The sequence below is a fragment of the Brachyistius frenatus genome, unplaced genomic scaffold, assembly GCF_029030835.1.
Source record: "Brachyistius frenatus isolate BFR_SWC_R1_liver_20210118 unplaced genomic scaffold, ASM2903083v1 Contig_114, whole genome shotgun sequence".
NCBI lineage: Eukaryota > Metazoa > Chordata > Actinopteri > Embiotocidae > Brachyistius > Brachyistius frenatus.
The window spans coordinates 986,217-1,013,387 of record NW_027210713.1 but is presented as its reverse complement, the minus strand read 5'-3'; the positions used below and the strand labels follow the sequence as shown (position 1 = coordinate 1,013,387).

Here is a 27,171-nt window from a genome sequence, read left to right as displayed (position 1 = left end):
TACGTTGCTGCGATACGTCAACGCGTCCGCCATATTGGTCCGGGCTGTCATCACATACAAGCGAACGGCGTAGCTGGAGTTTTCCGGATAAAAAAATATATTTTAAGGTTTACAATTCCAAACATCTTTCGATTAGTTGTATTTATTATTAACCCAGAACACAAGAGTTCACCAAACTATCATCATTGATAATATATCTTTATTTTTTTTTAACTCTCACTAAAATAACGCATTTAACATGTCTTAACAGAATATCCTCATCTACATGTCTGGATTTGAAATAGCATCTTTTAATGAATAAAACAACATCATACTTTATGTAAAACACCACATTGTTAAAAGTTCCCTATAAAGAGGAAAAACATTTTCATTTTTGTGACAAAACCACAATGGCATACAAAATACACTTTTTCACCTAACTGAATGAGCTGATTTGCATTTATTTTTAGCATATCTTGCCACGGCAGCTTTGACCTTAACAGAAATCATAGCACTCTGCATTTTTTTTTTTTTTTTTTTTTTTAAGATTTCATTGTACAATGTGTGATAAAGAAAAATGTGAATAGTTAAAAATCATGAAGTTGTCTCCCATTTGATCCCCCCCACCCCAGCCCCCCACAAAAGTGCTAATTTAGCATTAAACGATGATTCAGAGCAAGCCGTTCCTTACAGAAAAAAATATATATGCAGTATATCAAGAGGCTTCATGTACACAACGTTAAGACAATGTGTTTCTTACACAGTTATCCTCAAAAGTGCTTGTAGGAGTCGGAGCAGACCAGAATAGAAAACAAAATGTACAGTACATTGGCCACGTTAGCTTTGTTATTCATACAAATATAATACATTTAAAATGAATGATATTTTATACACATTCCTAAGCTTTAAAATCCTAAAATTAAACCAGTTAATTTACCTTGTCATCCTCTGTCATGTTTAGATATTAAATAAAATATGTCAGCCATCTTTTTCTCAAACATGCTTCTCACAGTTACTTTCAGATCTTGAAATTTAAGACAAAATCTACATATGATTTGCTTGTTTCCTTGCAGCTTCCTCAGAAGCTGTTGCAAAATATGTACTGTAAGTACCAGAGATGCGGACTGCAGTTCCCCAGCGGCAGCCTCGCTTCACGCTTTCTGCAGCAGCTCCTGAAGGTTAAAACAAACACACTCTCAACACAACAGTCTGTTGGTCTGGCTGAGGATAAAGTGCAGTTCTCCTTTGGCCCCGATGTGGGATCAGATAAAAACCGGTGGTCAGAATCACTCGTAGACACCGGCCTCTGCTCTCAGTGCAGCATGATAAAAAGCCTCGTGTCCCAGAGCCTTGGACAGCAGTCTTTGCCCGCGGTGAGACATGCAGCCCTGGCCAGGCAAATATCCTGCCACGGCTTTACCGGCTCTTGTGGGTTTAGTTTTGGGTGCTGCGTAACACCCCTCCATGTGGTCATATTGTGTGGGCCGGACTTTAGTGCTCTGAGTCCTTCTGTTGGAAAAGGATCCCAGATGTTCAGGATCCAGAGGGGATTTGGCGTGGTAGTGATAGTAGTGACGATTTTCTCTGGTGCTCTGTGACTGCCCGGGTCTCCTGAGGACGCCGGGTTTCACGATACCGGAGTAGCTGTTGGCGGCGGCGTTGGCCGTCTGCGATCGATCCGGGTCGTGACCTCGCACGTGGCTTCTGTCGTTGTGCTCGATGTTCTTGAGGTTAGGACAGCCTCTTTCTGGAAGCGAGGGGACTTTGCGAAGCGGTGGCTGCCTCGAGGAGCTCTCTTTGATCTGAATCCGCTTCGACGGTCCCAAGTCGGCGCTAAAACGGTGACCCCACTGCTGCCTGCTGACCTCAGGGTCTGCCTGCAGGCACCTCGGGGAGGTTGGGGATGTAACGACCACATCTTGGCTTCCCATCTTGTCGATGGAGAGGAGGCAAGCGTTTCCTGGGTCTGACTTGCTTCTCGTGTGCATTATGTCTCTGCTCCCTGTGCCAGTTGGCGAGACGGGACTCTCACGAGGAGACACAGCTGAATACGTGTTTTTATGTCGAGATCTACTCTCCTGCTTGACTGGTTGATATACGACCCTTTCGAACACTTCTGCTCCTCTGTCCCCGTAAACAACTCTGTCCCTGCTCTCTATGAAAAGCTCCCTGTTTAAAGGAGGGACACGATGTGGCGAGTAGTTGTAGTAATCCGACTGTTCGCTTTCTCTTGTGGAACGCACGGTGTAAGACTGACTGTGTCGGACACCACTTTGTCGGCAGGGCTCTACGTAATACCGGGAAACTTCTGGATTTACTTCTGGATAGGGGTTGTAGTAGTAGTCGGCATGTGAGCTCTCAAACTGAGGCCGCACAGGGTGGAGACCGGTCTGGATCAGCCTCTGGTAAGGTGCGTCCTGGCTTGTCGTCTGCTCTAAATAAAACATGGTGTCAGGGGGCAGGACTTCTGTCTCCGCCAACTCGTAGTGACTAATCTGAGGGGCGTGGAAGGAGCGAGCCCTCCGGATGGCCGGATGCCCGACTCCTCTGTCTTTTGACCTCTGATATTGGCTTTGTTGTTTGTGGCAGCCACTGATAAGGTGCTCTTCTCTCCGGTAACGTCTGTACTGAGGCGACAAAGGGTGCCTTAGACCTAAAGTGCTGTGACGGCTCTCAGAGGACTGCCTGTAGAGGCCTTTTGGCCCGGAAAGGTGAGGTGGAAGAGCGTCAGGCCGAGGGCAGTGAGGTGCGGGCGTTCGCCCGGGTTGTATCGGCCGGTGATGATGATGATAATGGTGAGGATGATTGCTGTAGACGTCCTCACTCATGCCCAGAGGTCTGTCCTCCTCTGGGCTGTAGTGATGGGTTGAGGACGACTGTAGCGGACGTGGAAAGACCTCATCAATGGAGGCAGGCATGGAGGTCTCCGCCAGAACAGCGCGGAAGTTATAAGCGTCGATAGAGTCTGCGTTCACATACACAGGGGAAGTTGACGGGCTCCGAGCCGAGCAGACAGGCTTAGTGGGTGTCGAAACTCCAACACTCTGGTAGGTGTGCTCATCTCGGAGCTCTTTTTCCTCTCTGCGGTCCCTCCTCTCTGCACTGCCTTCGTCCAAGCTCCCTGACCCAAGCGGGCTGACGTTAGGAGTGAAGTTACACGTGTCCTCGTGTCCGTCGGCGGCCTGCGGCGGCTCTGAGCAGAGGTGCGAAGGCAGGAAATGGACAGGATGAGGGTAGCAGTGGGTCTCCACGGGGCTGTGCACTGCCGTTTGCCACTGGGAGACAGAGGAGACATGCGGGCCGCCGTACTCCTGAGGATACACTTTGAGATCGAGGACGGAGGGCCGCGGCAGTCTGTCCTGGCCGTGAGGCGCTTCCTGTCTCTGCGGAGGATGCGGGGGGACGTTGCTTCTTCTCTGGGAGCCACTGCTGGCCTTCTGGGCAGATTCGGCCAGAGCCAGAGCCAACTTGCGGGCAGCACTCGTCAGGGGAGGGTGAGGAGGGAGAACAGACACTGAACTCATAAGTCTATCTGTTCCTGGGGAGGGATAAGACAAACAACGCTACAGTATGACAGGACAAACAAAGCTATGGTAAGACATGATGGGACAGGACACAAAGACTTTCATAAGAAACTACAAAGTGCATTAATATTTAAATAGACACTAACTATACAGCGAATATTATGTGGTGTTAACTGACCTGGATCAGGCAGGTTCTGTGCAGACTGACTGAGGTCCGTCATGGCCGACGCCTGGCTCACTGTGCTGAGTGGGCTGCAGTGTGGAAAGGACGCTCGGGGCATCTTCCCATCTGTCACCGGAGCATCAAACTTATCTGCACGTGCAGAAGAAGAAGACGGAACAGGGGGCAGAGAGGCAGCTGCAGACTGAACATCTGCTTGCGCCTTAAATGATTTCTTCCTGAGTTTGGGAGAGAGCTGCTTGGAGTTCACCTTCTTGCCACCTTTCCCCAGAACCGGACTGATATCCGGAGACTGCGGGCTGATGTTGTTGTTAGGTGAGGAGATGGGCTCCGATTCACTGGAGCACCCGGCGCTCTTCCTCCACCTATGCCCGTCTTTGCCGCGTTGCAGTCCAGGGGTCGCCGAGAGTGGGCTGCACTGGAAGGACATGGGGTCGAAGTCCAACGTAGAGATGCCTTCAGCCGGCGGGAAAAGGTCGAGGTCGTCCTCCTGGAGTGGAGGGGAAATACACGCCACGGTGTGGACACGGTCAGCACCGTTGTGCCTCTCGCTCAACGGGTGGGCTCTGATGTCGTCTTTACTTCTGGTGTTGCGCAGGTCGTCTCTGCTGATGGCAGAAAGGGCCTCACTGGTTGAACGAGGTCTGAGGGGACGGTAACTCGGAGGTTCCCCTGAGATAGAGGGAATACATATTAATACAAGTCTTCTGTATTCAGAAATATACAAATAATATAAACCACTCAGAGCCTATTTAAAGTGTGAAAATGGTACAATTTGAATGTAAAATTACCTTCAAAATTGTGCAAAGAGGTGAGAGATTCTTCACTTTTGGTGGAGCGCAATGTGCCGCTGTCTCCTCTCCCACCTGGAAATAATTTTTCTCGATAAATTAATGAAAACCTCTAAAACACCAACACATAAAGCCGTCATAATTATTGGGGGGAAAAAAGTCCTGAATTCAAATGGAAAAAGGAGATTTGAAGAGTAGAGGAGCAGAAGCTGCATGTTTTCTGGCCGGTGAGCGGTGAGCTGACCTGGCAGTGCGATGCTCTTTATCTCGTTCGGCTCACTGGGGTGTCGCTTCAGTTTACGTTTGGACACAGAATGAGACTTGCCCAGGTGGAAAAAGGAGAGCCAGTTTCCCACAGGAGACTTCTTAGCCTTTACGGGAGGCCGCTTGTTGCTGCTACTGACACAAACAAAGGTTACCATGCAAAAGAAGAAACAAACACAATGGATAAAAAGATTTGTTTTTATTTTATTGTAGCGTCTCTCCTTTACAAATTTTGCCAGATGGTGCCCTGTTTGCTGAAACTTTTCTTTGAACCATACACAGGCTACTGTGGGCGCCAACTGATTCCCCTCTCACAGGTAGCTCGCTGAACTAACTGGGCAAAACCACAACACTTCCCTCCGCCATCTCTCCGCCAACTACGGCACAGTTTTCAGAGTCGAGACGTGTTAAATGACGCTTGGAAATCTAATTAACTATAACAATAGAATGACAGCTCGATTGAACAAGTCCCATTTACAAAAGTCAAAACGTCACCAAGGTCGTTACAATATGCTAATGTCATTATCATTTAGTTTACAACTAGAATTACCACTCCAGTTGTAGTATACATGTTTATCCGTCCAAACCCATATAGATACTAAACTCACAGTGACCTTGACCTTTGACCTCCAACATCTAAACATTTCATTGCTGAATTAAAATGAACACTTGTGACAATTTTTTTTTAATTATTATTCCCTTTAGGCATTCCTGAAAAATTTAGTTCACAGGCATGGGTTAATGTGAGGTGACAGTGACCTTGACCTCTGACCTTAAAACACCAAAATCCTATCAGGTTGTTACGAAGTGAATGTTTTTGCCAAATTTGAACAAATTCCCTCAAGACGTTCTTGATACACTGCGTTCAGAAGAACAGGACAGACGGATAAGGGGTAGCGTGAGTAACCGTACCTCTCCATCGGCAGCTCGATGACTGTGTGGAACTTTCCGAGCAGCGCTCCGGGTCCCTCCCCGACCTCGATGTAGTCGCTGTGGCTGAGGGAGGGCGTGGTGGCCGGCGAGCTCAGCTGCGCCTGAGTGCGAGCCTGGGCCTCCTCTAAAGACAGCAGCTTGGTGGACGGGGAGGAGACCATCAGGGACTTGGGTCTGGATAAGGTGTTGTTACCTGAAGATGAGGTGTTCAGATGTTACAGATACACGCTGTCTTTTTGTCTTGTTTATTCCTTTAATGAGGGTTGACCTACCTGTGCTCTCCCTGATGATGGCATTCAGTTTGGAACTGAAGAGAGTCTCCGTATTGTTGAGGATGAACTCCACCACCACGGACTGGATACGCACCTCCATGAACGCCGCTGTGCCGCTAAAGCAGGCCGACTCGATCTGCTTGGACCTGAAACACAGCACGGCACAACCTACTTCACGGCTCCGGACCCCTTGAGGCGCGCCCCAGTTCACTGTCACAGAACGGGCGAACAGGAAACAGCAACGCTAACGCGCGCTACGATAGCGAGTCTCACCTGAGGAGGTTCGGCGCCCAGACAATGGCGAGGTTTTTTGTGTGCATGTTGGTGATGGGGCTGAAGGTGGCCAGGTTGGAGAGGTGTCTCATGAGGAACTCCAGGGTCCTGTAGTTACAACAACAATGCAACTATTTAACATCAATTTCCCCCTGCTAATGACATAACTTTCAAATATTTTGTCCCTGTCACTGAGTGAGTGAGAAATCAAAGTTACGCAGTGCGACGTTTCAAATTAAAAGAAATAAAAGACTGAATGCGTATGTGAAGGGAAGTTATGTGATACAGTGATATGCAGACAGAAAATTAGGTAAAGTAATAAACACGGTTTTGTTGACGATGACAGATGTGACCAGTGTGAGCTTCACCAATTAAAAACAAAATGAAATACAGAAAAAAAAATCATGCACGTCCTGTTAAATTTAAGCTGTTGTGATACAAAATGTGTGTTGAGTATCAGTTTGTTATTGTTCACATTAAAGAAGTTGATTCAGCTGGTTTGGGTGGAGCTCAGCTATGTGAATAAATGTTACTAAACATGAGCAGCTCTGGGACACTTTCATTTTGTCAAAGTAGCTCTCCCATCATTAGAGGCTCATATATGTCATCTAACACAGTTATCCTCCCTGTTACCAGCAGATGGAGTCCCAACTGGTGAGTTCAGTGCATCAAATACAAAGCAGAACTGTTGTGCTTATCAGAGTTATGGACATTTCTGCAGTTGGTTGGGACTCAGGATTGTGAAGAAAAAAGGGCTCTAATGCCTTGTTGTCGTCACAAACTAAATCAGAATAACAACAGAAGTAGCGCCGCCGCTTCGGGCCAGCAGGGGGAATCAGAGAGCTCTGAAGCTGACCTGTAATGTGGAGGAGGCAGCTGCTGGATGACATTGTGGATTTTGACCAGCCTCTCCTCGTCCGTGGCTGCAGACACGGCCTCCTGTGAAGAGACAGAGGACGAAGCCAGACGTCACTGCGAGGTCGATAATCTCAGCAGAGGGAGTCGCCTCCACGTCGCCGCTCTCTTCTTCCTCCCTTTTATATTCAGAGCAGCCAATTTCTTCAGCCCGCTTAAATCTGCTATTCGGTTTCAGCGTTGCACATCCCCCACTGTTCCTCGAAAGCCCAGCGTAACGCAGTGACCTCATTTTGAACATCACTTCAAAATGAACAGAAATTTTCTTTTGTTCTTTTGTTATCAAGGAGAAACATGAGCTTTTTTTTTCTCTCTCAGTACCAACTCCCATTCCCATCTCTATCCCCAGCATAAGTCCAGTTCTGCGGTCCTTACTGAGAATCTTTCGTAGAGCTGGTAGGTGAGCAGAGGGTTGGGCAGCTCTCTGAAGTACAGCTTGCAGAGGGAGCCCACCGAGTGGATGTCCTGTCTGAAGACATCCCTGCTCAGGTCTGGGATCTGCTCGGAGTCGAACTCGTGCCTGCACGGAGACAGGAAGAAGATATAAGGACAGAGTGGGAGTCACCCTGCGTGTGAAAACACAAAAACAGGGAGCACTTTTTAAAACGAGAGCTGGGTCAGAGACGTACATCTTTAATTCACCATTTCATAATTTATGACTTTTAATGCTGCATTTATTTTAGCTTTCTCATCACAATCTACACTTTTATTTCTTCTCAAAATAAGTCGGTTTGTTTATACAGCCCATTTCAACACAACATATGTTGACTAAACTTCTGCACAACTTCGGACCAGAATTAAAACAGATTGGGCCATCAAAAATCTACATTGATCAATAATAACAAAATAAAGATGAATTAAAAAAACATCAAGCCAAAACAACATCTGAAGGTTTATATGAGCAGTAATTTATACTGTATATAATCAAATTAAGAATTAATAAACAAAGACCTCCTGTATATGCAGGAAGTCTGTGTAAAGTAGAAATAAAAATGTGTTTTAAGTTCTTCACACCACAGATAAATGTGTTATCAACCACCCAGACCAATTTTAAGGATTACAAACATGGGCAGGTTTATTTAATTAGGTGAAATTGTGAGAAAATAAGCAGAACTTTCTGCCCTCAAATGCTGGGGGCGTGTCTGCTGAAGGCACTCAAACAAAGTCTAGTAAAAAGGACTTGGAAAATAGATGCTTCATCTAGCCAACAGCTTTTTATTCTGATGTATTTTCTAAAATGTCTAAAGGCTGTTTCATGTGGTGACGGTCAGGTTTTTAAGGTGAGAAAAGTCCTTTTGATTTCCTGTCAAACTCCATCAGCTTATGTGCCTCCGGTTTTATCTTCTGATGGAGGTTTGTTTCACACGTTCGTCCTGGCGAGCATGAAACAGACGAGGAGACCATCACAGCCACTCAAAGCTGCACAGCTTCAATCAAACTGTATTTAATGGGTTTCAGGAGCAGCAGTGAAAAATAGCATTTGGAGATCCATCAGAGCTGCTGGTCGTGGGCTCAACAATTAAGTTATTTTATTTGTAATTTAGCGATATTTCAAATTACTGCTCCCTAATAAGTGCTGGCCTGTTCATCAGCTTCATTAATGAAGCTACACTGAAATTTGTTAGAACTGAATCACAGAACAAAACGTTTGCAACAACGTGCTGATTTGGTTTTTAGGTTTACAACGGTCTGAGTTTTTCACAGTATGATAACTGTCTCAGAAAATATCACGTTATGCTGTTATTATTATCATCGATATTATTAGTTGTAGTGACCCTTAAAGGCATTAAAACAGGGGGGGGCTTGGAAGGGGGGGCTTTAACAAACTCTTTAATATATTTAAAATTTTAAATTTTAGTGAAAATAAATAAAATGCATTGATGTAAAGGATTTTGCTGTTGTAGTTGGTTGAGGTGGAGCTCTTTTGAAGTGTTCTGTATGCAGCTGCAACTAATTATTATTTTCCACTGATTATTTTCTCCAAACTATCAAAATAGTGAGAAATACAGACATAATTGGGGTAAATTTGAAATCCAAATCATGCAGGAGATGAGCACAAACCTCAGTTTCTGGATGTTGGAGGAGATCCCTGACAGTCTGTAGATCCCGTCCACGACTCCGTGCTTCTCGATGAACTCGGCGCAACTCTTGACAACCTGAGGGACTGCAAGAGACAGACGACAGACGTGAGCTTCCTCTTGTTGTTGTGCCGCAGGACTTTTAACATTTCTGAAAAAGACTAGAATCACCAGTCAAACCGCAGTTTACATCCATGTCAGTCCAGACTCGTATAACATGCAAATATAGTAACGACTGCGGTAATTTGTCCAGTAAATGTGACAGTTGTTGCCATGACAGCAGACGATGCTTCAAATATCGACGTTTTCTAAAAAGCGGATGCTTCACACACATCTTCAATCAACAACACATAATGTCTAAACAATCAGCACAGTTTCAAGGTGGACATCCAAGATTAGTGTCACCAGTGCAGTATCTGACCGAATGTTAAATATGGTCACCATCTACCTTTCTGTTCCTGATTTATGGCCAGAAAAGCATTTTTGCAGAACATCATGAGGTCACAGTGAAGTTTACCTTTGGCCTTTTTCAATATAAAATGTCATCGCTTCATTATTTTATCCTGTTAGACATGTACGTGAAATTTTGTCGTAATTAGTGTATGAATTCTTGAGTTATGGTCATAAACGTGTTTTTTGAGGTCACAGTGACCTTTGACCTCCAAATTTTACTCAGTTTATCGGTGAGTTTGAGCGAATTTCAATGTGAAGAAATTCCCTTGAGGTCGCATCTGTTTCCAAAAAAAGAGGCAAAAAAAAAACAACCAGAGACAACTTTTGGTAAATCCACAAGTATCTTAACCCAGGCAGCAGATTGAGTTTAAACCCCTCTTTGGGATTAATTCTCACCTGCAGGCAGTTCAAACTTAAATGTGAACTTCTGTGAAGTAAGAATTAAACCCTGGAAAGTAAGAAATAAAAGGAGCCCCTGTAGGAGTCTTTTACCCTCGTGTCCTGAGTTGTGGAGATGCTCCCCCAGGTCGCAACCAAACACTCGCTCTCGGAGGATCCCGCGCTGCCGCAGCTTCTGTGGTGGCGGGCGAGACTTCATGAAAGACCTCAGGAACGTTACCAGCTTCCCATGCTTCTTACACACTGATTAAGATGCACACACACACACACAGAACAGCCACTTTAAATCAATCTGACTCATCCTGGGAGCGAGTCTGATATAAATCACTGAGAACAGACACCGAAGAGACCTGTACCTGGCTTCGGCACCGAGCTCTGAACGCTGGGGGGTATCTTGTCATTTATCAGCTCGACACAGTCGCAGGGGAAGAAGCCAACCTGCACGAAGAGAGACCAGACACTGAGATGGTGATGCAATTAAAAGTTCAAAGTACCAGAGGGGTTGTTTGGCGCTCGAGTACACTGACGTATGATGGAGGTCCAGAATCAGGTGCGGAACATAGATTGTATATTAAAGTGGAAGTAGCTTCCGTAGTGCCTTAAACTGCAATACCACCGAGTGCCACTAGAGCTTGGCCCAAAAAAAGCCTCTGGCTCCATAGAACTTCTTTCATGAAGCACAAAAGTCAATAAAAAAATTTCCACAAGTCATCATGGTCTCTCACTAAACTCACTCCGTTTTATTAGTAGTCTGGAGGTCCATCTGAAAATAATCCGTCATTAATTAGAAAATAAGCCTGAAAAGTTGTGTTTTTGGGGGCGTGTCTGTTTGATTGACAGGCCTGTGGTGCAGTCAGGTTACAGCAAACGGTGTGCGGCACGAAGTATCGCCGGGTTTCCAATCAGATCGAGTCAGATCCACCCTTCGCCCCCAGCATGTCCAAATTTCCTTCTTTCTGTTCCCTAAATGAAATTCAAGCTGAAAGTTCGTTGTTTTGACTCTGTGGAGACTCTCCACCATGAATCTCAGATGGTGCTTACAGAAATGTACTTCCAGGGAGCGCTGGGATCAATGTGTCGCCGCATGAGGCGACGACTCTAAATGGGACGGCGGCCAGATTTAAATCAGGTACTGTTGTTGTTTTTTATAGTCTCTGAAGTTAGTCTCTCGCACAGATGTTTTTACCTGAAAGCCATGTTTCCCTCTCCACCAGCCCGTGTCTTCTTTAGGAGGCATGTCGATGACGGACACGATGTCTCCCACCTGGATCACAGAGAGTGTGAGGATGAGAATGAAGTGAGATTGCAGTGGAGGCCATTAAGGGGAATCACGACGGGACCAGACAGATGCTCAGGAAAGACATGCAGCGAAATAAAATCCACTCAAAAAAGTCAAATCTGAATTTAAATGAGACTCTGTTTGTCTTATATAACAGCGTTCACCTCGAAGGTGAGCTCGTCTGTGGCCTGCGCTGTGTAACGCTTGGTGACGTGGGCTGCAGCGATGGCGGGGACGTTGATGGAGGATTCTTCAGACACCAGCAGATGGTTGCCCTTGTTGTCAATCTAAAAATACAAAGTGACACGTTAGCTCAGCTTTTACTCGAAGGCCTGAAGCAGGGAGTTAGAAGTGACAGAGACAAGAGGCATTGCAACACAATCAAAGAGAACGTTCTCTAATTTTACTGTTTTGTTCCACACTGGGGTTTTGTAAATTGTATTTTAGGTTTTAGGGGCATTTTTATGCCTTTTTTTTTTAAAGTGATCGTGGACACAGACAGGAAATGTGGGGCATTTGGTGGTATGCCCTTGTGTTCCCACCTCAATTTGCATTAATTTAAATAGTGTTTTTTCCTTGTGGCTGAGCCTGAACAAAGCAATTAAGCTAATCATGTATTCATTACAGCGTGTGTGAGATCAGTTTACAGCAAAGGTGTTTTCAAGTTAAAGTTAAATACAAATATACGTTAATTAAAAATGTCAGAAATGTAGCACATAAAATGACTTAAATGTCCCATGAACCCAACTTCACACAGCATCTGTAGGGTGTTTTTTTTTTTTTTTACATTTACTCATGAGCTTATCGACTGCCGGATAAGGAACAAAAATAGCAGCAGAGTGTCCTACAACCAGTATCGTAATGCACAGAGATGAAATTCATTCAGTTTTCCTCATTAAACTTTCCTTCCTTGACTTAAATAAATGTCCTTACAATCAAGTAAACATTTTTTTTTTAAAAACGAGCTTTGTTAAATGAGTAAAGACGCTGATTACCTCCATCCATGTTAACACCGGACCACAGTTGACCTTGTTGTCAGCGATGACAGAGAAGCGGGACAGGTAGGTGGCCAACATCGTGGTTACTAACTGAAGACAAACATCAGAAGAAAACAAAAAAACAAGTGTAACATCAAGCAGTAAGAAGCAGACACACCCTGAACTGTCTTTGATCTGTGAATAAAGTGATGAGAGGGTCACATCTGAAATGTGATGGATTACAGACTAATTGTTAAAAATTCAATAAGTAAATAAATATTCTGATCAAAGTCATTTTGATTGTTTTCCCAAAGGGGGTAACAGTTCGGTTTGACATTTTAATGTTGACATCATTTTTCCCTGCAGGTCAACAAGCTTCCCGTCACACAGTACTGTTAGAGTCTTTTTCTAACTTCAGACATGACTTTTACTTATTTCTGTACTTATTTCCCGATCAAGAACTCAATGTCAGTGTACGATAGCTTTTACAGTTTATCTATTCCTAAGTGTATTTGGAGCTTGGGAATGTGCTGATTAACATCTGCAGCTTCTTACACACTACTAGCATGTGAACAGTGTCACAGGTAGATAGTTCACCTTCACACCTGGTACACTCGAGTCACGGCTTAATTTATGTAGGCGCTTTGAATTTTGTCTTTATTATTGAAATGTTCCAAAACGGCATGTTTTCCCAAAGATAAATATCATTTCTACCAATCTCTAACATCTTTTTAACTTGTGTGCTTTGCTCTTAAAAGTTGCAAAGGAAGCGGGCATGCTGGGAAATGGGAGCGGAGGAGCCCAAGAAAAGTCGAATCACAGTTACGTCTCTCTGCAGCAGAGAAGTCTACTGAACGAGTGAGAGAGCAAAACATGCTTTTTTTTAAGTTACAACACAACACGCGCATAAAACTCTTGATTAGCCTGTTAGCATCATAACATTTGTGAATGGAAGCAGCTACCAAACAAGACAGGGATCTGCTGACGATAGATAAAGCAGCTGTGGCCGTACGGTACCTCCACAGCGTCCTTCAGCGTGTTGTATCGCGGCAGCTCCGTGAGCTCGGAGTAGCGGCGGTCATAGATACACAAGTGCAGGTGTTTGTCCAGCACCCGGAAGTCCTCATAGGATCTCTTCACCAGCCAGTTTCGACCCTGACAGACAAAAAAAAAAAAAAAAAAAAGAGAAGTTCAACTGATATCACACCATCTATTAGTCCGTTTCACCAACGCACCAGGTGACGTTACCTGACAGGCGATCTGGACCAAGAAGAGCAGCTCTTTGGAGTCCAGACCCGCCTTCGGTCCTTCGCTCTGCCCCTCTGCAAAGGCCAACTGTGAGGAAAACGAACCAGGAAGAAAAAGAGAGACTAATATTGAGAGCTCTGCTTTCCTAAATAATGGACGAGTATAACGCAACAGCCGCTGTAAGTGACCTAGTATACAAGAGGAACATCATGTCCAACCCCCTTTTTTTCCCCCCATTAAATAGTAAAACCACTTTTATGCTGAGCGGTGGAGCACAGAAACCTCTGAAAGTCAAGCAACAAGGAATCCTAGGTAATAAAGCCTGAAAAAAAAAAAGTTGGATGTGAACATGATGTGGCGTATTTCGGAAATAAGAGGAGTATATTTCCTCTTCCACCAGCAGTAAAGGTTTATATTTTCGCTTCACTACAAATCCTGCAGTAGGAAATGTATAATAGATTAGCTGCTGAGACTTATTTCTTCTGGGTTCTTCTCACCAACATTTCATTTGCTCTCAAAACAGAGCAGATGAAAGCCTCGCAGGAATTTGGGAATCTTGTTGAGAGACGTTACTGTAGAAGCGACTTCAAAGACCTCGAAGCCGAGGGAAGTTCTGGTTATTTATAACCGTTAGCAGCTCACTGATACACGCTTACACGCTTACACAACATCACACAGCGACCTAGTTACTGCTCAACAGCAACACGGCAAACCAGACTGGCACACAAGGCAAACTGGGAAGTTTTAACTCACGGTGGAAGAGCTCCTACTCGGGTTTATCTGAAATATTAGTCTGAACCGAGCAGCTAAATTAAGCGGTGAAGGGGGTCAAGAGGCCAGAGGGATGTGGGGAAGCAGGATTATTAACAGGATTACAGATTTCAAGAAGATATGATGATGAAAATGAAACAAAAGCAGCACAAATCTGAAAGTTTCCAGTGATGCTCAGGCTACTCTACAAACACAACTCAGACCTGCCTTCTGTTATCTATTCACAAACACCAACGACTACCCGAAGCTCAAATTTTCACAGTCGTGTCCATGTTACCTGCCCCTCTCAGAAATCCATCCGCAGCTGCAAGAAGTGGCCCTTCCTTTGTGTGCCGCTGCAGTCCTGGACCTCCCCGAAGCTCCTCCGGCGAGCCCTTAAAATCTCAGCTGAGGGTTTATGCGGGAGTTTAAGCGTCGCTCCTTGCTCGCCCGTGTCCCGCCGCCTCACTCTCCTCCCAAAAAAAAGCTAATTTACGGTCCTTTGAAAGGCCACGCGATCGTGCTCCATTCAAAGCAGCAAATATGAAAAGAGGATGCTTCCCACTGTGTGTGTCTTACCCCCCATCCCCCTCCCTCTTTCGATGCCCGACCCCTCCTCCCTCTCCTGTACTCCGTCTCCATCCCCCTCCTCTCCCCTCCTCCCCCCCCCCCCCCCCCTCTATCTAAACCGGTGACAAAAGGGGGCTTTTCTAGTAAACACAGATGCACGAGCTCATCCGTCACACAGAAGACAGACATTTCACAACAATTCACCTTCGCTCCGCTCTCAAGGCGAGACAGTCTGCAGGGACGCACAAATGCATCGCGGAGCGACGCCTCGTCCCCGAGGTCAAGTCAAAGATCCATCAGACCGTGACATGTGCAGGCTGCATGTTTGCATCTTTTATGTGCAGAGCAGCCTTTAGCCGTCTCTCCCCAGACCAGCGTGTGTCTCTCTCAGCTCAGCTTTGTCTCTCCTCGTGGAGATTTTCAAGGTCACTTCAGCTGATGTGTGCCGCTTCCCTTCCCTCCACCCTACTGATGGCGCCCATCGCCGTCGTCACGCCAAACACGGCCGGACACTCAGAGCGGGAGCATCCCGAGATTATAAATCGCGTCCAGCCTGCGACACTGTCGCTCATTAATGCTACGTGCAGGGATTTGGCCCCACAGCATCCACGTGCACCGCTCAGACACTCCTCTTTGTGTTCGGCTGCACTGGCAGCTTCTGGTTGTCCAGAGACGACTGACGCACTCTGCTGGCCAGAGAACGGAACTACACCGAGGTTAACCAGGCGGCTGACAACCACCTCCACACATGACTGAACAACTATAGGGCCTTCACTGGCTCTCATTAACACTGCTGTGAACCAGTGCTTCCAGGAAGTTCCCGGAAAATATCTGCCAGTCAAAAACCATTTAACCATTTGTTGCCAGGTAAAAGTACATACGGGACATCAGGATTTTCAAATTAATTAAGTACATGTTCAACATTTTGTCTAAATTTATGAGCAAATGTGACTAAAAGTTTGCAGCCAAGCTCCCAGCGTTGAGCTAAATTCTAATATCATCATGCTAACATACTCACAGTGCTCACACGTTGATAAACTGTACATAAAAGTGTTTGTAGCTTCCGGGTCAGAAAAATGAGGCCGATGCAGAAGTGCCTTAAACTGCAATACCACCGAGTGCCACTAGAGGTCGGCTCCAAAAAGCCTCCGGCTCCATAGACTCCCATTCAACTTCACTCATCAAATACAAAGTCAATACATTTTTTTCAGATATTTCGGTGTCGTCAGCTAAAGTTGCTCCTTCTTATTCGTTTTCTGGCGGTCCATCTGAAAATAATCCCTCATTCGTTATATGTTAGGCCTAAAAAAAAAAAAAAAACGTGTTGTTGGGGGCGTGTCTGTTTGATTGACAGGCCTGTGGTGCAGTCAGGTTATAGCTATCGGTGGGCGGGACGATCAGATCAGTCAGATACACCGCTGGCTGCTCCCCCAGCTTGTCCAAATATGGTCACGTCCTGCTCCAAACCACTCCAAACTAGCAAGATGGCAGCAGCCAAAATCAGAACTGGAGGCTTCATAACGTTCACAAAATAACGGGTGACGTCTGTCAGCATGCTAGCATTTGCTAATAGGCGCTAAAGAAGTGTGGCTGAGGCTGACGGGAATGTCCTTCAGTTTGTGGATATTTGGAAATATTTTAACTTTAACCTCCGCACCAAACTTCATGATTATTTTAAGCACTTCAGTCTGAACGGAAACATCTTTATCTGCTGGTGGCACAAGAAGAAAAGCCCTCCTTCATTATTTAGGAATGCAGTGGAACGCTTTGTGGTTATCCATTAACCATGATGCTAATGTGGCTAAAATCCTCATTACAATGTATTATAGAGTACCTACCTCTACTAAAATTAAACTATAACCGAACAGCATATTCTGACACCCGTTATTGTTTTAGAAGTTCAGGATTTTACTGTTCAAATTTGTTATCAGTTCCCGGACAGAATCTGCTCCAATGTGGCATTTCAGGGGAAAAAAAGAAAAGAAAAAGGGGGAGATGCAAAAATGAAGTCAGACTGTCCAGAAAAGACAAACAACGTCATCGATTTAGCTGCCACACTTCATTTTAAAACCAAACTGTCCAGTGAACCCGAGCCAAAGACACGTCCGATAAACGCAGTGGCTCGTTGCTGCTGAAGTCTGCGGGTCATCCGTTTCAGGGCTCACCTGAACGTTGCCAAAATCAACGGTCTCATAGTGAAAATGGGCGCACTCTGCCAATCTGGGGAAGTGACCTCTGGGGAACGTCAGCCTGAAAAACACAGCACAACAGCAGCTCGTCAGTATTCAAAGCACACAGATGCAAGAGGGAACTGAAAGAGGCAGAAGAGGGAGGATTGTGAGAACGGGGTCGGAGGACTCGGTCTGTCTGCGTTCCCGCCCGTCACTTCGCAGGTCCTCATTTTTGCTGGCCTGGATAAGAGCCCTGGTTTACAGCCCATAATAGCAGCCACATTGTCGGGAGGAGGAGCACCTACTTCTTCATGTTCTTGACCTTCATGCTTGCCGTGCTGACGCAAGAGCGCAGGAGGGGCTCGGCTGGGTGCTCCGTGATGTCATCACTCCTCGCCTGCAAAACAAAGACAACAGTGACGTGATTAAAGTCCCCAGTAATTATGTTGAGCACCAGAAAACAGTGCCGGTGCAGCAAGAGAGGCGACATACACGCTTACACAGAATAAAGAAGTGAATGAAGATTAAGTTCAATCATGCAGCTGATGTCATGTTGTAAAATACTAATGTTATGCTGTACTGTATCCTGCAATGCTTTTATGCAACTCTGTGTTGTGTTTAATTGCACTATAGCCATGCTATATATATATATATATATATATATATATATATATATGTAACGTTGCGATGCTAGGATAGTTGCTATGTTATATTACCTTTTTATTTAATATAAGTTAACCTGAGAACATTCAGGATCCTAAGACAATTCTGTCCGTGAAGTATGTTATTAGCATCAGCTGTAATGCAATAGCTTATGATTCATCATGTTTAATAATGTTATTTGTGTCGTACATAATTATTCACTCTGGATTGGTTTTGTTTGTTTGTGTCCATTTTTAATTTGATGTGTAATTTAAAATCAACATGATTTAATTGCATATGTATATGTATGTACATTGAGTAAACTGCTATGTACTGTCGATATAATAACATGGTACAGATATAAATGAGAAGAGATTTAAAAAAAAAACAATTCTAGCCACTAAGGTTAAAAGCAGAAACACATGAGGAGGAGATACGAAAAACACTGGAGGGACCCGAAGGAAACAGACGGGGAGACGAGACGACATCATGCGTCTGTCACCGAACACACAAGCCCACTCTCAGGTGACACACACATTTACACATGTTTAGACTCGAGTGTGTTGTGGCAGCTGTCACTCACATGTCTGCCAGGTGACTTCATCGTGACATCACAGCGTGAATCACCGACACAAGCTGTGCAGCCTCGTAGAACAACATGTCTGTTGGTGTTTATGTAAGTAAGAGTCGTGTGTGTGTGTGTGTGTGTGTGTGTGTGTGTGTGTGTGTGTGTGTGTGTGTGTGTGTGTGTGTGTGTGTGTGTGTGTGTGTGTGTGTGTGTGTGTGTGTGTGTGTGTGTGTGTGTGTGTGTGTGTGTGTGTGTGTACCATGGCAGTGGATGTCTCCTGTGGCTGTTTCTCTTCTGGAGGATTACTGTTGGTAGCTTGAGATAAGGCATCATCTTTGTCCAGGTCAGTAGTTGGCAGCACATCACTGCAAAAAGACACAACAGAAAGATAGCACGTCAGTGTATTTCATGTAGACTGAGGTCTTAAAATAGGGCTTGTAGTTTGTTAAAAAGCACACCAGAGGGAGCAAGTAAGGGAGAATTCATAGTTTGTGGCTTGGGCTCAAATCATGACACTGCACCAGCATGGCCCAGAAAACATGCTGTACTTAGACTGGTGGGGAGTGGGGGGGGGGTTAATCACCAAATCTATCAATACAAATTAAAAAAAAAAAAACGAATTTGTTCAACTCCACAAATGCAGACAACTCATCCTTCGAAGAGATGAGTCTGAAAAAATGGCAGCGTCTTCATTTGAGCCAACAAAACAAGCCACAGGGCCTTTTATATCCACTCAGGAAAGCGAAGCTCGTCTATTCAGGCAGCCATAAAGGCGACTCAGCCACGAGACAGTGCTTCACAAAACCGTCACTCGAAATGTGATTCGGGAGTGAAGGGTGAGGCCCGTCCAGCTCAACCTATATGAGACGGGAGAGGAAGCTCGGATTTGACGCACGTGACTCAGCGTGACGAGATCAAGAACACGAGGCCCACGAACGCAGACGCACATTGCGAGTTTATGTGATTCACACTGACACAACGAGTTACATAAACACAATGTAAATCGGAGAGGAGTACGGCGAGGCCGACGGAGCCCGAAACAGGGACGGTTTGTCTCTCTGTGTCACTCTGAGAACAGGGTCACGCTCGAGCCGTGACGACACGACGCTCCGACTTTAGTTCACGCGGCAATCCCACATGCAAACACGCATGTAAATGAGCGCACGAGCACTTGCACACGCAGGCAAGGCAGACATCTGTACGGTTTTACATAACACAGATCAGCTGAGAAAAGAAAAAAAAAAAAGAGAGAGTAGCTCACCCCTCAAGGACGTCACTACTTCCTGGTTCTCCCTGGGGTCCAGAGGCAGCATTCCCAATCACCGCGGCAACCATGCATCCAGCCTCCATGATGCTGCCTCACTGCAACAGCCCGCTGTGGAGAAACGGGAACGGGAAGGAGAGAGGAAGAGGAGGAGAGTGAGGGCGGGTGGGTGAAGGAGTAGAGGACGGGAGGAAGAGTCCAACGCGATGAAGCCGCCAGACGTTAACCCACTTGAGGCCGCAGCGTGCAGTGGCTCTCAGGGCTACAATCCACAGAGTGTAATCTGCGATGACATCATGCTACAGGGCCGGGAGCGGCTTCGGTGATAAAGCATGTCAGGCTGCGAATTCACGGCACGGTTTCACCAGACTATCAGCCTTCTGTTTAGCGGAGCACTGACAGGTTTTGGCATGAAATCCTCCTCCTCAAGGAAATGTCAAGACCGTCACGGCAGCTTCAGAACGAGTCCCCGGAGAACATTTGGTGGTTCAGGGTCATTCATTTGACTCAAAATACTCATAAATATATTTATTTTGCTATTTATTTTTCCCACACACTTTCCACTTTCACCTCAGAGTCGTAACAATTGTCCATCCCAACATGAAAATCAACCCTATTTATGCAGGACAAAAGCCCAACGAGGCTCGCGTTGTTGCCCTTTGATCCATCGAGTGTTTTTTACAGGGACTACTGTCATCCGTTTGCTCTTTTAACAAAAGCCCAAAATGTGCTTTAATCTAATGAAACAAAACAAAAAAAAGGTATCAGGACCAAAATAACAATGTTCACTGTGTTTTAATTGGTTATGTTTACATTTGTCCAGTCTTTTGACCTTTAGAGAGGCCCATGATCAAATTTTAGATAAGACTTTGAGTTTGTGAGGTGCTCATCCGCCCATCCATCCATCATACAGTATAGCTGCGTGTCCTTCTGGAGATGGCAGTAGGGAATCCCAGCTGACACTGGGAGGCAGCGTGCACCCTGGACGGGCCAGAGCGTGTCATACACCAGTCAGTCCACTGGAGGATATTGTGTCAGTGTCACGTTTAGCCAAGCCTTGGCGTGAAAAGTAAGGTGTCGAAAACTACGAGGTTTCGGGAAAAGATCGGAGCTCGGGTTAAAGTAAGACCTTTTTACAGAAGTAACATAACGTGTCACATAAGTCACTTAACATTTGTCACATACGTTACATTAGGTACGTAACTTAAATGAAATCCACGTTGACTTTTGCTTTCTCACGGATTTGAACAGCTCGAGTGGCGCACCGGCTTTCATACGACCGGATGAAGTAGAACATCCTGGTACTTTTGGTGTACTAATATTTAATGTCCTAAGCATTAGGACGTACTAAATATTTGTAGTATGGATATTGGAACGCATTGACAGATTTTTATTATTTGCTTAAATACTGTTATAAAACAAGAAAAACTGGAGCATACTTCTGATATTGACGAACATATTTCTAGAAGTGTCTGGACCCTTTTCACTCCACAGGAGGACAAATACCGGGACGGCCCCTATCATTTTCACTCTGACGGATTCCTTTACTACGACTCCACTCCTCATGTACTGTAAACAAACAGCGGAAAGTCCTGATTAAGCAAGCTTGTCTCCTCTTCTACAATTTTCCCATAATTAGCTTTTAAACTTATGTGGGTGCTTAGCGTTAAATAATGACTTCAGGGCATGCGGGCGTGAAAATCTCACACCTCTGAGTTCCATTTACGGCTCTAAAATAATCCCCCCGGTTAACACCGGGGCAGTTTTACCTCTTCGCTAAGTAGCTCTGCTAATCAACACAGAGATGTTCGGAGTAATGAGCAGATTCATCAGAGCGCTGCACTGTAGTAGCACTTTTTTTTTTTTTCCCAGCAGCCTCTCTGGCCCCGGAGCCTCGCCGAGCTGCTGTTGACGGACTTCCACAAAGCCGAGTCCTGACTCAGCAGAATGTGAGCAGGCAGGCGGCAGCGCGGGGCCAGACCGGACTCCACATCTAATACTGTGTCTCCCCTGTAATAGACAATACAACCTTGCCAGAGGAGAGCCAGTATGTTCCACAGGCAAAAAAAAAATACATTTACTGTTCAGACGTGTGACATCAAGCTCTGCCGTGTAGGGGTCATTTCATTGTAAACTTCTTCGGAAAGTCATCGGATGTGAAAGAAGCACCTCATCAAATGATTGAAAACTTGTAATAAACCAACAAAAAAAAAAAGTCATCAAGACGTTAGTGCTATCTCATTCTTGTTTACAATATTTTGGACAGATATTCGTAGCCGTTATATACAGTGGCTTAGACCATCAAATTAACCTTTCTCACATCTTATGATTGTAGCTTTTCCGCAGAGAGTCTTTAGGATTTAGGATTCCCAAACACCACCCCCCTCCACACACACACACACACACACACACACACACACACACACACACACACACACACACACACACACACACACACACACACACACACACACACACACACACACACACACACACACACACACACACTACCTAAGTGCACCTAAGTGTTCCACAAATGTAGTCGCACATATTCCATGATATAACAAAATAATGACAGTAACCTTGCTGATTGTTCCAGATCAGAGAGTACATCTTTTCAAGTGTAGGAACATGATGTACTGAACACTGCAGAGGAGGCGGGCGGGCGAGCTGTGTGCTCTGAAGGAGCCGAAACCTGCGTGTCCTCTGTGTGGGAGAAGCGCTGAAGACAAGCAACAGCAAACACCTCTCAGTTTTCAAGAACATCTCGGGACATGAAAAGACGACTGTTTTAGAAATGCCCCAAATAGCTTGAGCTATAAAAAGACGAGGCTGTCGTGATTTGAGGTGATCTTGACGAAAATGGGCAGGTGAGGAACACGTCAAACCAGGAAGACGAAAACCTGAAACAACGCTGCGCGGAGCTGCTGTAAATCATCCTCCGACTGCTTCTCCATCAGCAAAACCCTTCCAGATCCACCAATAACGACCCGCCCCCTCCTCTACCTGTCACACTGTAAAGGAGGATGCGGCGCTCTGATGTCAGGAGACTGGAGCAGCGAGCACAAAAGGATGTCGCCCCGGTATCTGATGGCCTACATGGAGTTTTCAAATAAAAAAAAATTAAAAAAAATAGGGCAGCCGACACAATCCCGCACACAGTTTATGAAACCGGTATCGGCGAGTGTGTTGGCGAGAAGAAATGGCCACCTGTGTATTTGTAGCTACAAACACACAGCAGATGTGTCTGAATGAGTCACAGATAATTTATCACATGTGAGAGGACGGAGGACATGAAGCCAAGGAGACGGAAGATATAGATATATATATTAAAAAAAAATTCTGCAACAATTAAATGTACCTGCCACACGTTAACGCTAATACAACTCCCATATGGATATTAGGCAGCATGTTTGTGAACTTCTTCAGGTGATTAAGACTTCAAATTACATTGACATGCTTTAAGGTGGGCTGCAACAGAGCCCAGTCAGATTAACGACACGATACGATTTTTCTTGATGTCGTGTTGCTGTATCCGGTAGAATTCCACTTTTGGACATAAAAGTATTTTCTGTATTTTTGTTTGTTTGTGTGCCATAAATAGAGAAATGTAAGTTTTTTAAAAAAAATGACTTAACACATTTTTAAGTCAACGTATTACAGCATAGTAGAAATTATTAAGAACAGGAAAGCCTAATGAGGAGGAGAGGAAAAACAAATCACCTTCAATAATGTAGCTGCAATTTCTTTAAAGGTCCCATGTTTTACACTTTTCTGGTGTTTTATTTGCAGTCCTGATATACATACAAAAACCTTTTGAATACCAAAAATCATCTAATTATAGTTTTAAATCTCCTCTATTAAGCCTCTTTCGGAACTTTTACCAACAACAGGTTGTTTCTGTGCCTGTGCCTTTAAGACGCATTGAGATCTATGACCCTCTCTTCTGATTGGCTGACTCCGCTGAGTGACACATGCCCAGGCCAACCACGGATGTTCTTTCTTTTCTTAAAGCTAGCTAGCTCCAGGACGGACTCGTCACTCCGTGATTTCTCCCCCGTAAAGGTTTGGGCAGCGTGCTGCGGGGCTGTCATTTTTAATTCAAAATTTGAACATTCCTGCGAACATAATTAACTTTTGAAGTAGTTTGCATTGTGTGCCAGCAGAGGGTGCTCTGACAAACCACCATCGTTGCGTGTCCTTCGGTATTCTTTCGAATATAATTTGGGGGAAAAAGTGACAGCCCTTGTGTGCTGTGCTGAGGGCAGACATATGACAGAGTGAGTTTGTGACATCACAAACTTATAGAAAGTCCAAACAGCACAGTTGCTGAATACTGGCTGAATGCTTCCACTGCATTTACATGTTTATGCAACACCTGGACCTACTTTATAATCAAATTTAAAAAAAAAAGAATTGCAAGGTTTTATCTTAAATTTTCAGCATTTGGAGAATTTGTAACACAATATAGGAGCCAGCAGGTAAACCAGACATTTCTGTACTTTAAATCTTTATCACAAGCTTTCCACTTCCTGGCAGGCGTCTGTCACTCTGTCCAAAACATTTCAAAACGCTACTCAAACCTGATTTCGAAACAGGCTATAAACTAAAGTGAGTAATCCAGCGGATACAGAGCGACATTCATTTGGATTTTCCGGTGACCTGGTGAATGCAAATCCAATATTTACTCTCTGTTTTTACTGCTACGTTCAGCAGCTTTGGGAGGCAGTTTTTGTGCGGCAGGATTTCAGGCCTGCTGCAGCTGCAAACGGTGCAGGCGGGAGCGGTTAGACAAAACAATCGAGCTGCGGGCCGGGAAAAAAACAAAACAAGGAGCTAAAAAAAACCCCGCTGCAGTGCCTCTCTGGAGATACTTCTCTCTGGGTTTAACACCATGAGCGACCACCTTTCACATACACGGCCATGACATCCACTAACACGCCTCGGCGTCGCTGCAGATCTCGGAGAGAGGCCTCCGGTTGTCAACGAAGGGGAAAGTTGGTTTCGTGCTCTCATTCTGAGCTCTGGACTGCAGTCAACACATTGGCAGGAAGGGACGCAGTAGAGAAAGTGCCGGCGGTTGCCATGGTAACCTCCCTCTCTCTCTCTCTCTCTCTCTCTCCCCAAGTCCATCGTGACTTGACGCTCCTCCAGACAGAGGATGAGGATGTGGCACAGCGCACGGTGGGCAGATAAAGCCGCCGAGAAGCTCCGACGCGCGATCAGCTGATCTGCTCCGAGGCGGCGTCTCCGTCTCCGTCTCCGTCTCCGTCGTCGCTCTGCACTGCAGGACTCACACGGCCGGCCGGCCTCCTCCAGCAAAATCAAATACCCTCACTGTCGCTCCAGTCACTTCTTCAGGGGAGCGGGGAGGAGGAGGTTGGAAGGGTGGACGGGTGGGTCATTTGGTCCGATAATCTTCTTGAAACCTACCAGAGTGAGATTAACTTTTACAGCTCAATCTTTGCCCAGAAGCCCTCGCGGTGATCCCTGACGGGAGGGCAGAGAGGGGAGCGAGCAGCCGGCCGATTAACTTATAGACAACGGAGATCCAAATATTTAATCATAAGGCCGATCAGCTGCGAGCTAAGCCTTACAGTGAGCTAAGGACCTCGCTGCGATCAGCTCGATTTTTTTTTTTTTTTTTTTTTTACCTAACGGGCGAGTGGCACAAAAGGAAAACAGCGACTAAGAGACGGTTTTAGGAGATTGTGAGGATTATAAACACACCACTCTGCCACTAACTCAGCGCAGAGACTCCCACACACTGATACCAGATCACGGTCGGATGCATCCCTGCAACAGCTGCTTCGTTTGTTCAGCCGAGTTGTCGAGGACTGCATTACGTCATAACGTACCACACAAGTATCTACCCACACATGCTGGCAGATATCAGGCTACATACTGCTTTTTTGAATTTTCTGTATTAATGAATACGGATCAATGGATCATTTGGTTTGTAAAATGTTTGAGAAAAACTAAAAACGGCCCACGATATCCGTCTTTAAATTGTCCTACAAACAAACCCCAAATATTTTAAAGTCGACAATCTTTTTATGACACAGAAAAGAAGCAAATGAGAAATATGAGAAGCTGGATTCAGTAAATTTGGGGATTTTTCTGCCAACCCGATTTCAGTGTTAGTATTTTAATTTCCTTCAATTCTAATCAACTTGTCATTTCAACTCAGCGTAAAATACCAAACATGTACCTGTTATTTTGTCCTCAATATACAAAGAAGACGTGTTTTCTGTCAATAAAGGCTTCGCTATCCACAATTTTCTTATCTGCTGCTCTTATTTCCTGGATTTGTTCTCTAAAATGGCTGCATATAGAAAGACATTATTTCCAAAAAGCCTAAAAAATAATGTTTTTAAATGACAAGTTTGGTTGTACAAACAAAAAATATTCAGTTTACAATCACATTTGACAAACCAAACTAAGCAAATATTAGCTATAAGCTATAATCAGTAGATTTGGAGATTCTTTTTTTTGCGTAAAAGACTTTGACAATATATTGATTTTTAAAATAACCGAACCATTAGTGATTGCAGATCAGTGTGAAATTTGTCCCCGCCCTTTCCAACAAGTACATGATGGATTTAGGCTTCACAACATATTGTAGGGCAGCAGCTCTTTGCCACTTCATCTGCAAATCACTTTCATCTGTCAAACGGCAGGAGGCGAAGGGAAATCGATCAACTGAAGACCTGATCGACTGATTCGTCCAACACGCGCTCAGCGGCTGATAATGGATGAGCTTCAGAAACCACAACACCACTTCGTACATATGTCCCACATTAACCGGCTTTAGGAATAAGACATCAAAATGTAAACTGTAGGTATGACAGAGCCTGCACTTGTTGCAGGGCTGTTTCACTGTATTGCAGTAGATTGTACCGCCACGTTTGTGGCCTCCTCGCTGCATTACAGTGACTCCTCGAAATAAAGAAAGAAAACACAAAACAGCACCAGAAACCTCCTGACAATAATTCACTCAGGCTTGTTTTCATAACCTGTGATGCAATCTCATTATACCAGGCTGCTGGGATCCGCTGGGAAAAGTTTACCACTGGTGTGTACTCTGACCTGTTGGGCCTGTCACATCACTGGTGGACAAATGTATATGTATATGCACGCACACACACACACACACACACACACACACACACACACACACACACACACACACACACACACATATATATATATATATATATACACACACACACAGAGCTTCGATGCGCTGGGATCACACCTTCAGGGCTGCGGTTCAAACAGCAGCGTGGTTGAACGTCTCCGTGCAGCCTACCTGTAACTGTGCACGCTGCTCCGCTCCGCTGCCTCCTCTACGCCGCACGGCGCTCAGCTTCTCGACGAGCAAACATGTTGTCAGCATCTCACCGCAGAACAAACAAACAAACCCCCCTCCCTCCCCCCTCCCCCCCCCAAAAAAAGCGCAGCTCGGTCTCTCTCGCGCGGCGGCTACAGCCGACCGTGTGAGGTAGGTGCTCCGGGAAGAAGAAGAAGAAGAAGAAGAGGAGCCCCGGTCGGCTGCGGCATCGCGGAGGCAGTGTGGGAGTCTTTCCGGGGGAGCCGCGGACGGAGACTCTGCACTCTGCGCCGGGAGCGCGCGCCGC

The 27,171-nt window shown here is 45.3% G+C and overlaps 1 protein-coding gene across 1 annotated transcript; it reads right to left on the bottom strand.

Annotated features, from left to right (window-relative positions):
* Window positions 1-182: 182 nt before the first annotated feature.
* Window positions 183-26,976, bottom strand: arhgap32a (Rho GTPase activating protein 32a). Its single transcript, XM_069712911.1, has 22 exons — window positions 26,844-26,976; window positions 19,529-19,642; window positions 18,527-18,632; window positions 17,363-17,454; window positions 17,052-17,136; window positions 13,567-13,653; window positions 13,336-13,473; window positions 12,337-12,429; window positions 11,506-11,628; window positions 11,249-11,326; window positions 10,419-10,500; window positions 10,156-10,305; window positions 9,194-9,296; window positions 7,508-7,652; window positions 7,074-7,156; window positions 6,218-6,325; window positions 5,945-6,090; window positions 5,652-5,865; window positions 4,720-4,874; window positions 4,476-4,550; window positions 3,682-4,356; window positions 183-3,517 (listed from the first exon to the last, which is right to left on the bottom strand). The coding sequence occupies exons 2-22, from the start codon at window positions 19,615-19,617 to the stop codon at window positions 1,266-1,268; spliced, it is 5,079 nt and encodes a 1,692-aa protein (XP_069569012.1). The 5' UTR covers window positions 19,618-19,642; window positions 26,844-26,976; the 3' UTR covers window positions 183-1,265.
* Between the last annotated feature and the right edge of the window lie 195 nt (window positions 26,977-27,171).

What these genes read in the sequence shown, in the direction of transcription:
- arhgap32a (XM_069712911.1), bottom strand. Translation starts at nt 19,617, where the DNA reads ATGGAGGCTGGATGCATGGTTGCCGCGGTGATTGGGAATGCTGCCTCT. An exon ending in CTGCCTCCTCCACATTACAG is followed by an intron (nt 6,326 to 7,073) that starts GTCAGCTTCAGA and finishes TTGTAACTACAG; the next exon opens with GACCCTGGAGTTCCTCATGA. An exon ending in CATCATCAGGGAGAGCACAG is followed by an intron (nt 5,866 to 5,944) that starts GTAGGTCAACCC and finishes CCTCATCTTCAG; the next exon opens with GTAACAACACCTTATCCAGA.